This window comes from Squalius cephalus (assembly GCF_949319135.1).
Source record: "Squalius cephalus genome assembly, chromosome: 17".
In the NCBI taxonomy this organism is placed as follows: Eukaryota; Metazoa; Chordata; class Actinopteri; order Cypriniformes; family Leuciscidae; genus Squalius; species Squalius cephalus.
This window is the reverse complement of record NC_137138.1, coordinates 978,711-993,092: the sequence shown is the minus strand read 5'-3', so window position 1 is coordinate 993,092 and position 14,382 is coordinate 978,711. Positions and strand designations below refer to the sequence as shown.

General features: G+C 38.1%; 1 protein-coding gene and 1 long non-coding RNA gene across 2 annotated transcripts in view; one reads left to right on the top strand and one right to left on the bottom strand.

Moving 5' to 3' along the window:
* The window catches only part of LOC307144490, a 299,734-nt gene that overhangs the window by 252,767 nt on the left and 32,585 nt on the right, over nt 1-14,382 (top strand). The window lies entirely within an intron of this gene.
* znf462 (zinc finger protein 462) overlaps nt 7,597-14,382 on the bottom strand; it is a 25,380-nt gene continuing 18,594 nt past the window's right edge. The window contains 5 exon segments of the mRNA XM_079846864.1: nt 7,597-9,176; nt 9,716-9,815; nt 11,788-11,980; nt 13,611-13,834; nt 14,338-14,382. The exon segment at nt 14,338-14,382 is cut by the window's right edge and continues 92 nt beyond it. Coding sequence (XP_079702990.1) covers nt 8,969-9,176; nt 9,716-9,815; nt 11,788-11,980; nt 13,611-13,834; nt 14,338-14,382 — 770 coding nt within the window. The 3' untranslated portion in view covers nt 7,597-8,968.

Here is a 14,382-nt window from a genome sequence, read left to right as displayed (position 1 = left end):
GCCCTACTGCGAGCTACGAGGCTGTTAATCGATGGTATTTGCTTCTGCTTTTCATTGTTCCAACTCAGTTTTTTTAAATAATAGTGTTTAAAAGCAGAATTTGTGATGAAAAACTACATTACCCATGATGCTGTGCTGCAAATTCCACCAATCAGAGAGGCGCTGTGAGTAAATGCACCATAAGAGCTTGTTAGCTCCGCCCACTAACAATGAAGGCTCTCAAAATACTTAAATATTTCAATATGCATATTTTGCGCTAAACTTAAAATGTATTGTTTAGATATATATATATATTTAAATGAGTAGTTTTATATTTATCCGTCTTTTTTCATTTAATTATGCTGTTCGCAATGCATCGTGGGATTGTAGTTCTTTCCCTCACTAAAGCTGATAAGTTCACAATCTTGTATTTTTGTCCGATTTCCAAATGTTTTTTTTTTTTTTTCTTCTACTTAATGTTTGCAATGTTGTTGTTATTTTCGTTGTAGCTTATTGGTTTGTTTTATTGCTTATAATGCTTTAACAAAGCCTTTTTTTAAAATCCATATGGGAGAAATGAATGGGAAAAAACCCTCCGGAACCAACCCCTAAAAAAAACTACCGGAGAAACGTTTGTTCATATAACTTTAAGAGAACCTTTCTAGAATGTTCTGAGAACGTTCCCGGTTTGCTGGCATGACACTTAATTGTAGTTTAGATTAATCATTAATATGCATTGCATAAATGATTGTTAATGCCGTTTGAAATTTCATTCGGTAGCCTAGACTTATACTAATGCATGAGATGCGAAGTTTGCCGACAGTCCACAGAGTCCGAGAACGATGAATTATACAACAGGGAGATTTGTCGCAGGTTTTAATAAAATATAAAAGGTTTTGCCCTGAAAGACGTGACCAGGGTTTACACACTTCATTTCGAGCCACAGTTCAAGCGAACGAGGAAATCCTGCAATGGTTTATTCGCCCTCATGTAAGCCTGAATGCTTTATCTTCTGGCAAACTCAAAATCAATGACACAAGCATGTAAAACATCTACTTTTGTGTTTACAGAAGAAAGAAAGGACATGACGGTGAGTAAATCAAGTAAAATCTACTTACTATTGAACTTAACATTCATGAAGTAATTAAGTGGGCTAAATATTAGGCTACTTAATTATAAATTATTTCATTTCCAATATAGAGTTAAGTAAAATCTACTTAACTAAGTTAAGTAAATTCAACTAAATTAACTTTTTACTCAAATAATATAACATTGAATTAAACCATGCATTTAAACATGCTTAACTTAGAAATGTGAATAATACAATAGATGTCATGTAGACTCCACATCTACATAATAAAGGATAACATTCGAAAGATCGTTTAGTAGAAAATTAATCAATTTGTCACAAAATCGCAAGTTAGCAAACCTTACAATAAAAGCAGTGATAAAACGCTGTAAATACAGCTGGAAAATAGTGAAAAATCATCTTTATTAATTATCCATGCCCCAGTGCATGATGGGAACACCAGTATCAGAAAGGTTGAGTAGGTTTTACTTAATTTTATATTGTTGATATTTAACGCTTTAATTTCTACAGGCTTGAATTGAGTAAAATTGACTAAATTAACTAAATTCTTCATGTAGAAATTACATTTGTTTTTTTCTGTTGCATTTACTTCACCACAGATTCGTTTTAATCAGTGTTCCTTTAATCTGTTAGGGTTTAGGGTGAATCCCCGCTGACCAGGAACATTCTCACAAGTTTCACTAATGTTTATAAATGTAACTCTTGTAATGAGCGACACCGGTGGCCGTTTAATGAACTGCAACTTATTGCTCATGATGAATGTGATTATATGCACCGAAATACGGCAAAGTTCTTTTTCATTCGTCACTTAGAAGTAAAAAGAAGTTTGAAAACTCTTTACAGCGATGTACTGTTAACAAATTTCCCGAGCGACGTTAGTTAGTTAGTTAGTTAGTTAGTTAGTTAGTTAGTTGGCTTGCTTTGTTGGGGACATTTAATATTCTACAATATTATTGATCTCCTGCATTGACACTACAGGGCTGCCAACTTTTGAGTTTAGCTTGGAGTGAGATTTTTTTTTTTTTTTTTGCGGGGGGGGGGGGGGGGGGGGGCTGGATGTAAAAACATGTGACAACATGTTACAATGTTTACATTGTACAATGACTGGTAGGACACAGTTTTTATTATTGCTTGACAAAAATTTCAAGATTTCTATTTCATTATTGTGATTTGATTCCGATTTTGATTCAATATTGACTAATTTGGATACATGTTTATTTTAAATTTTATTTAAAAAAAAAATAATCTCACCTAATGCTGTAAACATAGAGGGCCCAATCTGCTGGTATTATTAAACGTTAAAAATAGCCAATTAAATTAAATATAATGCAGTTTTTGTTATAATAACAATTATTTAATGACATAAGTAAAAATATAATAACTATATAATACAGTGCTCAGCAAAATCTCCTCCCAAGCTATATTTTTCTTTTCAGTTAACATGCTATGGTCATTAAATGGCTTTCCTGAGGTACCGTATAACGTTATGTGACATAATTGTTCTCCTTCTGTTATATTGACCTCTTTCCGTGGTTGAAAAACACTAATTGGTTGATCATATTATGTATATGTTCGGTAAGTTGTACTGCATCTTTAAATAAAAAAGTAACAGATGATCGGTTCACGTGCACTTGAACTGAGGCGCTCAGCGATCTGTCACGTCACATTTACAAGCGCCAAACGTATTTTTGTCTGAATTTCGTAATAAAATTGACGGAATAAGAGCTGAGAATTAGTTTAATATTAAAAGTACCTCTTTGCTCCGCAATTTTTCTGTGCGTGAGAAAATGGATGTGTGGCGTGAGAGCGTGTGAAAAGTGTCAATTGCGTGAGTCTCACGCTCAATGCATGAGAGTTGGCAGCCCTGCACTATTATACAAGAACTGAACTGAGCTGGACGATGACATCACGGTTTTCTCCAGAGCGGATATATATATATAAATTAACTAAATTAATAACTTTTTTTTTTTAAACAAAAATGAAGCATCACTGAATTTACTTAAGCTGGACTGTGACTCTATTTTCTTCTGGAAACAAACTTTGTTGCATTATTTTCCTGTTATCTCTGTAAAGCTGCTCTGAAACACTCTGTGTTGATAAAAACGCTGTATAAATAAAGATGACTTGACTTGACATCTAAATGAATATGTAAATATGTAAATATGTGCTGCCCTTTCCTCTCAATAACACAAACACACAACACCAACTGAGAAACAGAGCATCTGATCATAGAGATGTGGATCATCATGTGGACAGATGAGCTCATTAAAACCACACTGATATGATAGTTTGACTATAAAGTATATCTGAGACTATAGACTGTATAGATCTGACTTTGTGAGACTATAGTTTGATTGAATCCCTTTTCTTTTACATTACAGTACAGAACGACTCTTATCCTGAACATTGTATAAGCATTCTTGACAGACACACAACACTTAAAATGAACTATTAAAGAAAATTAACTTTTTCATGCTTCAAGAATTAATCATGCTTTAATGAAGCCTTTAAAAAAATCCCTATGGGAGAAATTAATGGGAAAAAATACTTGAGGAACCAAAGCATCTGAAAAAGTGGGCGACACTAATGCACTCTATCAGCGTTACGGGAATAATGTTTGTTCATAACTACGGGAATAATGTTTGTTCATAACTACGGTAATAATGTTTGTTCATAACTACGGTAATAATGTTTGTTCATAACTACGGAAATAATGTTTGTTCATAAAATAAAAAAATAAAAAATTAATTCGGCAGAATTAATAACTTAAATGTATTGAATAATGTTTGTTCATAACTACGGGAATAATGTTTGTTCATAACTACGGTAATAATGTTTGTTCATAACTACGGGAATAATGTTTGTTCAAAACTACGGGAATAATGTTTGTTCATAACTACGGTAATAATGTTTGTTCATAACTACGGGAATAATGTTTGTTCATAACTACGGTAATAATGTTTGTTCATAACTACGGTGATAATGTTTGTTCATAACTACGGGAAAAATGTTTGTTCATAACTACGGTAATAACTACGGGAATAATGTTTGTTCATAACTACGGGAATAATGTTTGTTCATAACTACGGGAATAATGTTTGTTCATAACTACGGTAATAATGTTTGTTCATAACTACGGAAATAATGTTTGTTCATAAAATAAAAAAATAAAAAATTCATTCGGCAGAATTAATAACTTAAATGCATTGAATAATGTTTGTTCATAACTACGGGAATAATGTTTGTTCATAACTACGGTAATAATGTTTGTTCATAACTACGGGAATAATGTTTGTTCAAAACTACGGGAATAATGTTTGTTCATAACTACGTTAATAATGTTTGTTCATAACTACGGTAATAATGTTTGTTCATAACTACGGTAATAATGTTTGTTCATAACTACGGTAATAATGTTTGTTCATAACTACGGTAATAATGTTTGTTCATAACTACGGTAATAATGTTTGTTCATAACTACGGGAATAATGTTTGTTCATAACTACAGGAATAATGTTTGTTCATAACTACGGTAAAAATGTTTGTTCATAACTACGGGAATAATGTTTGTTCATAACTACGGGAATGTTTGTTCATAAGTACGGTAAAAATGTTTGTTCATAACTACGGTAAAAATGTTTGTTCATAACTACGGGAATAATGTTTGTTCATAACTACGGGAATAATGTTTGTTCATAACTACGGGAATAATGTTTGTTCATAACTACGGTAATAATGTTTGTTCATAACTATGATAATAATGTTTGTTCATAACTACGGGAATAATGTTTGTTCATAACTACGGGAATAATGTTTGTTCATAACTACGGTAAAAATGTTTGTTCATAACTACGGGAATAATGTTTGTTCATAAAATGAAAAAAAAAAAAAAAAATTCATTCAGCAGAATTAATAACTTAAATGCATTGAACCGGCAGTCGCACTGGTTTGATCCTGACATGAACATGTGTTTTAATTTCCAGCACTGAAGTGAAGGATGGGAGTGTTCCTGAGAAACGTGTGGTTCTCATCAGACTCTTCTTTGGTTGTTTAAAGGGTCTCCAGGGTTTCCTTCCTTCCACCGAAACACTCGTCTGATGTTCTGATCCGCTGATCCCTCATGTCTGGCAGATATTTTTAAAAGATGATGTTATATCTGTGAAATAAAAGCAGCTCTGGAATCTCCTCGTCTCTTCTGCTGGGTTTCTTTATCATCGGACAGCCGTAAGACAGTGTGTTTGTGTGCATTTAATACACTAATATACAATAGACAAAATACCCAATGAAAATGTTCTTGCTCTCATGATTCAATATTTCTTTTTTAAGGTTCTCTCACAGTTATGAACAAACGTTCTTCCAGTAACGATCTTTGATTGCCCGGTCTTTAATAATGTTATGAAAAGGTTAGTACAAAAACATTATTTGTCCATCGATCATGGAGTGCTTTTTCTGAAATGTTTCAGTTGGACGTTCGTCTGATGTTTTTTAAACGTCACAGTTTTAGAATGCTACATTCAAAAGTAACATTCCCATAATGTGTGAAGAATGATACAATGTTCCATTCCGAGAACTTGTTAAAACATTCAGAGAACATTTACGTTTTCATAACTTAATGTTGTACGTATTTTTGTAAAGATGATTTGAATAAGAGCGTCTGTATAACATACAAGTACATTTTCCTTTCTTTTTTTTAATCAAAATGTTTAAAAAACATATTTTAAGAGGTTTTTCTTCAAAAATTCATGAATTGGAATCATATATGATATTTTATATGATTATATGAATACATAGCCTATGAATTGGAATCACATCATCATATATACTGTGTACATGTTTTATGGTTTTCTTATCACACAACAACAAAAATGGCTTTCAGCGTGTTTGATTTGATGAACAAAATGATTTCAAATAATAATTGTAATATAATAATATAATAACACTTTACAAGAAGGTCTCATTTGGACAATATCCAGTAACAGCTCCTCTACTGACGCCTTGAAGGTCAACGCTTTATCAGGGACGTTCATCATCCTCCGAACACTGAACTGAGTCTGCAGGGTTTGTCCTCCTCGACCCTGAGGAACCGCTCAGTCAGAAACACTGAGACTCCGGCTCGGCTCTGTGGGATTTATCCGGGTTTTCCTCTGACCTCATAACACTGGAACCGGGAAACACCAAAACTTCATTGTATTTCAACACCTCATGACACTTTGTCCGTTTATTTCTCTCCTCGAGACGCGTTATAATAACATTTTGATAACACTGACACTCCACGGGGGTTTCCAAGATAAAGAGGGATGTCAAATGTAGGAAATATGTCCTTAAATCATCGAGTTTTGAGTAAATGTATTCTCTGTTCTGAGAGAAATGCTTCTAAAGTCTAGTTTTAAATGCGTGTGCCTCAGTTCTCAGACGTGTACAGTCAATCTATTCATTTGTATTTGATTTAATAAACAAATCAAGTAAAAAGGGAGTCTGTCAGTGTTCTCTCAATGTTATGAACAAACGTTCTCTCAGTAACGTTAATAGAGCGTGATGAAAGTTATCTGGGCTTTTATAATGTTCTCAAAACGTTCAAACAAAAACATTATTTATACATCGTTCATGGAACGTTTTCTTTTTTCTGAAAAGCTTTTAAACGTTAAAGAGAAAATTTAAAAGTAATATTCCCATAATATTTGAAGAAAAATCAAGAAAAAAGTTTTAAAACATTCAAATAAATACATTTTCCTTTCATTTTGTTTAATCAAAATGTTCAAAAAACACATTTTCAGGTTTTTTTCTTCAAAATATCATGAATTGGAATCATAAATACAACAAGTTTTATGGTTTTCTTATCTAATGAACAAAATGATTTTAAATAATTGTAATAAAATAATTCAGTAAAACTTTACAAGGTGGTTTAATTTGTTACATTATTAACTAACCTTTGTTAATGTCAGTTCATATAAATGTTCATGTTAGTTCACGGTGCTTTTTGTAAAACAATATATGAATATGGCAAATCCTTTCACATGATCTTGATATGTTTGACCACAAATAAATCATCATAACTCAGACCCGTGAGTGCGAGTCCCACACAGAACACGACGGAAGCGCGTGCGTTTAGGTTATCTGATAACTTTATTACCAAGTTAAAAAAAGACAATGAATTACAATATTTACAGAATATAGAGAAATCAAAGGAATAAAACTGTAAACAACCAGTCTAGAAGACATCACAACCCACCATCAGAAATCATCAGGAGTTTCACAGAAGAGAGGAGATCTAAGGTCAACTATGGCGCCGAGAGTTAAAGGGAAACCAGGAAAACTAAAGCATATATATATACAGATATCCAGTGTGTCACAAGAGTCTTAAAAGCTTATTTCTGATGGTTTTCTACACGGGCGTCTTTTAGAAAGGCTGGGCTACTCCTTATGAAGGGCTTTTAAGGGTACAAAAGGTTTTTTTTTTCTTAACCAGAACATTTACAACAGCTTTGAACAGTGGAGAGCTAAAAACGGAAAGAGACGTCATCTATTGATTTGTATTTTTCTTCTCTCTCTTTTTTTTTTTTTTGTTTTTTTTTTGTTAAGTTAAATATCAGAACAACACTTAAGGAACAGACCCCGTTCAGTTTCAAACACTTAGCTTGGAGTTTATACACGGCTGCAAAACGGCATGCAGATTACCCAGAAGGCAACTGGGTTTCGCCCTCAGCAATGTCCAGTCATTGCTCGGGAAAGACAATCATATCTTGCTTTGGGACTTTGGGAAGCGACACTTTTGGTACCGAGGAGAGGTTCTGTTTGACCGATGACCGATGCGCTCGTGGATCCAGAAGCGTCTAACATATAAGGCTTTGGGGTTTTCGAGCAGCAACTTCCATCACGTACAATCTCAGCCTTACGGGGGAAAAGCTTCCGGAGACACTGGAGAAATCCCTCTTTTAAAGGAACAGTCCGAGTTCAGTGACGGGATCATGTTTACGGTGCAGTAAAACACTGAATCTCGCATCTTCGTTCCAGTGTAAAAGCTCTTGCTTGTTCTGAACCCGGAATATTCCTTTAAACATCCGTACGGGAGGAAAATCTACCGGAGAAACACGGGATTATTTCATCCATCGATGTTCAACACGTCTCGTTTAAATCGTTATTAAAGTGAAGTGGAAGTGAGCCGGGAAGAGGTCCAAATCCTCAAGAAAAGTAGCAATTTGCTACAAGTTTTTTTTTTTTTTTGGGGGGGGGGGGGGGGGGGGCAAGTGTTGATACTCTAAAATCATGTCTAAAAGAATCAAGATTATCTAGATAAACAACTATTCCTCAAGGAATTCGGCTACGGGAAGATTAACACAAGGCTAAAATGTAAAAAAAACTGAAACCGCGTGTCGGCGTTCCGACCGAATCCGAAACCCTTCCCGCGTTTCGTATGGATTCGCCTCTGGTTTCTCGTCTGTGACGAACGTGACGCGCGACACACCGTCTTGAAGACTATCAGTGTGTGTGTGTGTGTGCGTTCACCGCGGCGGAAGACATTCGATTCTTATCGTACGCTCTTATCTTTCATAAACCAATGGGAAAGTGCATTGAAAGGAACATGAGAGAAGGGCTTTGAACGTGGAAAATCTCAGGCTCACGGACTGACTCGGGATTCGATCGGAATATCGACTTCGCGGTTTCATTCACTATTGGTTACCAATATATCAACATCTGTCCTGAGGGACCAAGTCACACTTTGTAAAATTCAGTGTAAGATTCAGCAACTGAACACACATCTACCGATACTCCAAATCTAGCTTTTTTTTAAACCAAAAAACAAGCAGCCAAAACAAAAGATAAACAGACGGACAAACGTACGACATTCTTAACCGCGTCTAAAGCCAAACGACGTGTCTCACTACAGCTTTCCTTTCGCTCCTACGGGTCGTTGTTTTTGGTCTCCAGCGTCTTTTCGTCTTCCTGGTTCTGAATCGGACTCTTGGATTGGTCAGGTTGATCCGCCCCTGCAGCGTCCACAGTGTCGGTGGATTGGTCGATCCCCCTGTCAATCACAGCTGCTGGACCAATCAGAGGCAGAGCTGATGAGGGAACAGGACTGTCTTCTTTCTTGCTGTCGTTAACAGTCCTGAAAACATCAGACGTGTGTTCAGCTTTACTGGCTGATTAATGTGGCACATTTTATAAGGGTTAAAGGGTTAATTCAGTCGAAAACTAAAATCCTGTCATTAATTACTCACCCTCCAAACATCCAAACACGTTAACATTTTATAACAAGTATCCGATTCCAGAACTGGAATTGATTTTTGATTCCCAACCCTACACCCAAGATTGTAAAATAAATCCATATGCACTTAAATCTGGTCAAACAGAAGCTCAAGAACCAATGAGGTTTGTTCTCGCGTGTGAAACAACCTTCTGTTTATGATTAATATGCGAATCAAAGCCTAAATTCAGTCCGTTCATCATATAAGGAAATCGTGTCTCTTCAGAAACCTTGGATTAAACCGCTTCATTCATATGGATTTATTTGACCATCTCTTTATAAATGTTGTGAAGCGAGTTTCAACGGAGGCACAGAAATCAAAGAAAATCGTGTTTTGACGATGTACGGGTTTGGAGTAATTAATGACAGGCTCTTGACTTGATCTGAATCGTGAGACTCACATGCCGTGTCGAAGGACGTGTCGTTCCCATTCAATGCTCAGCGTGAACGTGCGTCCGCAGAACTCACACGGATAGCGTTTCACAGGAGACTCCGGAGCACCTGAAACACCAGCACAACTTTAACACAATAGTCACTGAGCGAACAAGAAAAAAGCTTCTTAAACATTCAGCATGTCTTCAGGATCTTTCAACAACCAATTTAGTGACATTTTACATTTACATTCATGCATTAGACAGACGCTTTTATCTAAAGAACACTGCGTTCCCCGGGAATCCAACACATCGGGATTGGCATCGGGATTTACAGTAATGCTTTAGCTCAGGTAATATATATATATATCAGTATTTCATTCAGTAGATATTTCTTCTTAACCCAGGGTTCGTACAGACACTGTAAAATGACATTCCAGGACTTTAAGCACGACTTTTTTGGTCGTGAACGTTTTGAACGTGATATCTGTTCTCAGACAACAGTGATAACATGAACTCAACACTCTTTCTCTTCTCAAAGCTCAAATCTAATTGGACGGCCTGTTTCATAACGGGGCGATGTCGGTGTAAGAATTGAGAAATTAGGAGATGCCGGACCGTCTGGTTGAAGAGCGACCAGACCCTGAGAGGACAAAGCACCTCTCTGGAGATTAACATCTGAACTCCTCCTCGTGAACTATTGAGACGAAAGTCTCACCTCAGAGTCATCCTAATCTACATCTCTTTCCCTCATCCCCCTCTCCTTCTCCCCCATGCGAAGATCACCAAGGACTCGCCCAAGAATATATAGTTTAATGTGAATGATTATCACAGAGTATTATACATGTTTAGTATCATTTGAAATGTCTCAGTGCGACTGGTACAAATGTCTCATTTCCAAATAAGTAAAACAAAAGATAATAAGGCTTTTAAGAGTTTAGGGATAACTGCCACACAAAGGAAAGTGGTCTCTAGACAAATGGTCTCCTACACCCCCCCCCCCCAAAAAAAGCCGTAACCTCTGACCTCTGAATGCAAATTTCCATGTTTCCGTGTGAAAGAGGTCTGTCTATATAATGGAATGCAGCGAGAAGATCTGGGCCTTCTGTTACTCAGATGAGCCTGTGATGTTGAAGGACCTCAAAGAATTCAGCATCATGTATTTTAATGTCGGGTTCGCATCTCTTCTCTTTATTCCAGAGCTTTTGATGTTATTGTATTGATTATCTTTGAACTGATTATGAAATTGGCGTGATACATTTACCTGACATAATAAATTGTTACATTTGATTATTCTAACTGACTTTGGCATTATTTTCATTAAAGAGTTAAAAAGAATAGTCAAACATTCGCTCACATTTAATGATGCACAGATATCATTAAAAACCTTTTCATTTATGGAGTCAGATGAAATAACCGATCGAGATCGAGCGCGAGCTTACAACGGAAAAAAGTGCTTTGTCGCGCTGTGATTGATCACGCCCAGTGTGATTGGCTCTATAGGAATCTGTTGTTTCGGATCAATTGTTTTTGTACATTTACGTCGCCTAATCATGACGTTTTGTGTAAAAGGCCCGTGATATGAGATACTACAGACAAAACCATTGTTTTTTTCAGATTTGAGCTCAAAATTTCTGGGAGGAGAGTGTTTAAATGGGACACGCAAGCTGATTTACTAAGGTTTGCGCTCGTCAATGTACTGGTGTACTTTGCGCCATTATTTATCGGCCCAAAAAAAGGATTGATAGCCTCCCTTAGGGTAAACAGAACACAACCAACATGAATGTATTGCAGATATCATTAATGTCAATATTTTAATGTACAACATAATTCGAGAATTTAGTCTGATTCGAGGGGAATCAGAATACTAAATCCTGACTGGAGACAGGCGGAGCTGGGGAGGGAGGAGGGTCATCCGCTCCTGATAATACTGAAGGAGATATGAATACAGTGATAGGCGGCGTATTCGGAAGACGTCAGCTAATGCGAGCTTGACTAACGTGACCTACATGACCTAGCGTGACGCTACGCTTGATAGCGTTATATTTTGACCTCCTGTTGATTATCTTTACCCAGAATGAGTGAATCTGCTGAACTGTTACCTGTGTCCTCTGTCTCGTCCGGAGGCTTCTCCTCCTCTTCCTCATCCATCATCTCCTCCTCCTCTTCCTCTTCGTCTGCCTCCTCTTCTTCTCTCTCCTCTTCCTCGCTGCTGTTCACGTCCTTCATCTTGTCCTTCATCAGCTCCAGCTGGTCCAGGTTCACCCGCCCCACCAGCTCAAAGTTACGGATCACCTGCGGATCAATTGGAACATGGTATAAACCTTTGTGAATAAAGCAGCGTTTCCATCCCGTTTGTTCAAGAGAACAAAATCATCACTTCCTGGGAAATCAGTGCACAATATCAGTAATAAACTGTAAGTTTCTGCAATCGGGCTGTTTTTCCTTCCATCATAAATGAGTGCGTCTCAGAGCGCCAGACGAAACACAATCGTGTGAGACGGATGGGGGCCGACACTATGCTGCTGTCTGGGAGTTCAGGGAAATCATTAAAGGTGCAGTAAGTGATTTCTGAGAATCATTGCTGAACACTGTTGATATCTGAAATCAACCCAAACAAACACACCCCTCGCTTCATTGCTCCGCCCCCAAAATGCACAAACACACAATGCAAGAGTGGATGTCTCTTTATCATAGCAGAAGCGAAGCAAACTAAATCTTCACGAAAATAAAGCAAAGATGATGAACGAACGACAAAGAAGAACAAAAAATGAACATTTTTTGTACACAAGAGTAAATACAAACAAGAGTTTATTGTTAGCCGCCAGAAGCACATACTCAAAACCAATGTTACTCACATATGGAGCAGAAACTACTTTTAAACAGGAAATGACTAAATATTTACGTACATATTTACAGCGGGTCTATTCGCACGAGATTAGTATTACCTGAGGTAATTTTTCCAGACCTTTTTACTAAAGGGAAAAGTCGCCGTAATCTTTACTGATATTGTCCGTAATGATCACTGAGATGCACATTCCGACAGGACTAAAATCACAGAGAAGCTCTGGTAATTATTACTTTACCTCACCTCTCCATGTTACACTTTCTCCTCCCCCATCACGAGTGGACACACCCCCTACTGCTGATTGGATCACTCTCTCTCCTCCCCCATCACGAGTGGACACACCCCTACTGCTGATTGGCTCACTCTCTCGCCTCCCCCATCACGAGTGGACACACCCCCTACTGCTGACTGGCTCACTCTCTCTCCTCCCCCATCACGAGTGGACACGCCCCCTACTGCTGATTGGCTCACTCTCTCTTCTCCCCCATCATGAGTGGACACGCCCCCTACTGCTGATTGGATCACTCTCTCTCCTCCCCCATCATGAGTGGACACGCCCCCTACTGCTGATTGGATCACTCGCTCTCCTTCCCCATCATGAGTGGACATGCCCCCTACTGCTGATTGGCTCACTCTCTCTCCTCCCCATCACAAGTGGACACGCCCCCTACTGCTGATTGGCTCACTCTCTCTCCTCCCCCATCATGAGTGGACACGCCCCCTAGTGCTGATTGGTTCACTCTCTCTCCTCCCCCATCACGAGTGGACACGTCCCCTACTGCTGATTGGCTCACTCTCTCTCCTCCCCCATCACGAGTGGACACGCCCCCTACTGCTGATTGGATCACTCTCCCTCCTCCCCCATCACGAGTGGACACACCCCCTACTGCTGATTGGCTACAAGTGTGTTGTGCTGCTCGGTCCAATCCACTTTCAACAACATTTCTCAAAAATCGCTTACTGCACCTTTAAACGTAACTTTAGTCGTGAAATAAACATACACAACAAAAGGAAAGTACACAGAAGCATAAACACAGCTTCACACCACAGTAATGCTATCTAGGTCAGAACAGGCACCTTGTGTTCCTCTCGCAGGTGGACCTCCAGCTCGTGCAGAAGCTTGCTGTCGTAGTAGCAGAGCTGGCACTGATACGGCTTCAGCTCCTCATGCTTCTGGATGTGCATCTGCAGGTTCTGCTCGCTGGAGCAGGTGAAGGTGCATTTATGACAGCGGAAGACCAGGCCCTCCAGGTGACGGGACAGCTTCGAGCGCGAGACCTCCAGCGGCGCCACGCGCTCCTCTGAGACACACACACACACACACACACACACACACACACACACAATCAGTCCCGGAAACCTTTTATTCTTAATGCATTACAACTCTTCCAGCATGGAGCTTTTCATTTAATGAATTTTTTTTCTCTTGGGTGGGCGTTTATTTTATGATTTTAAATAAACCATATTTTTTCACTATTCTCCTGTATCTGTATCCTGTTATTATTGTAAAAGTTCAATAAACAGATTTTTTTTTTTAAAGAAAAGGAAAAAAAAGCGAGGTTATGCATGTGACGTCACTGTCAGCCGGAGTGAGTGCGGTTACACACACTGAGTGACAGAAACACTGAGTGACAGAAACACTGAGCGGCAGCATTGGTTTTCAGCCGCGAGTAAAGTAAGGAAAAAATAAATAAAGGATCACTGAGCCAATGAGTTAAATGACCCACTGATCACAGAAAACCAACATCGAAATAAACTGATGAAACGCTAATAATGAAATGATTAGAAATGCGGAGTGTCTCACCTCTGTGCAGGACGATGTGGTCGATCATGCTGGTCTTGTGTTTGC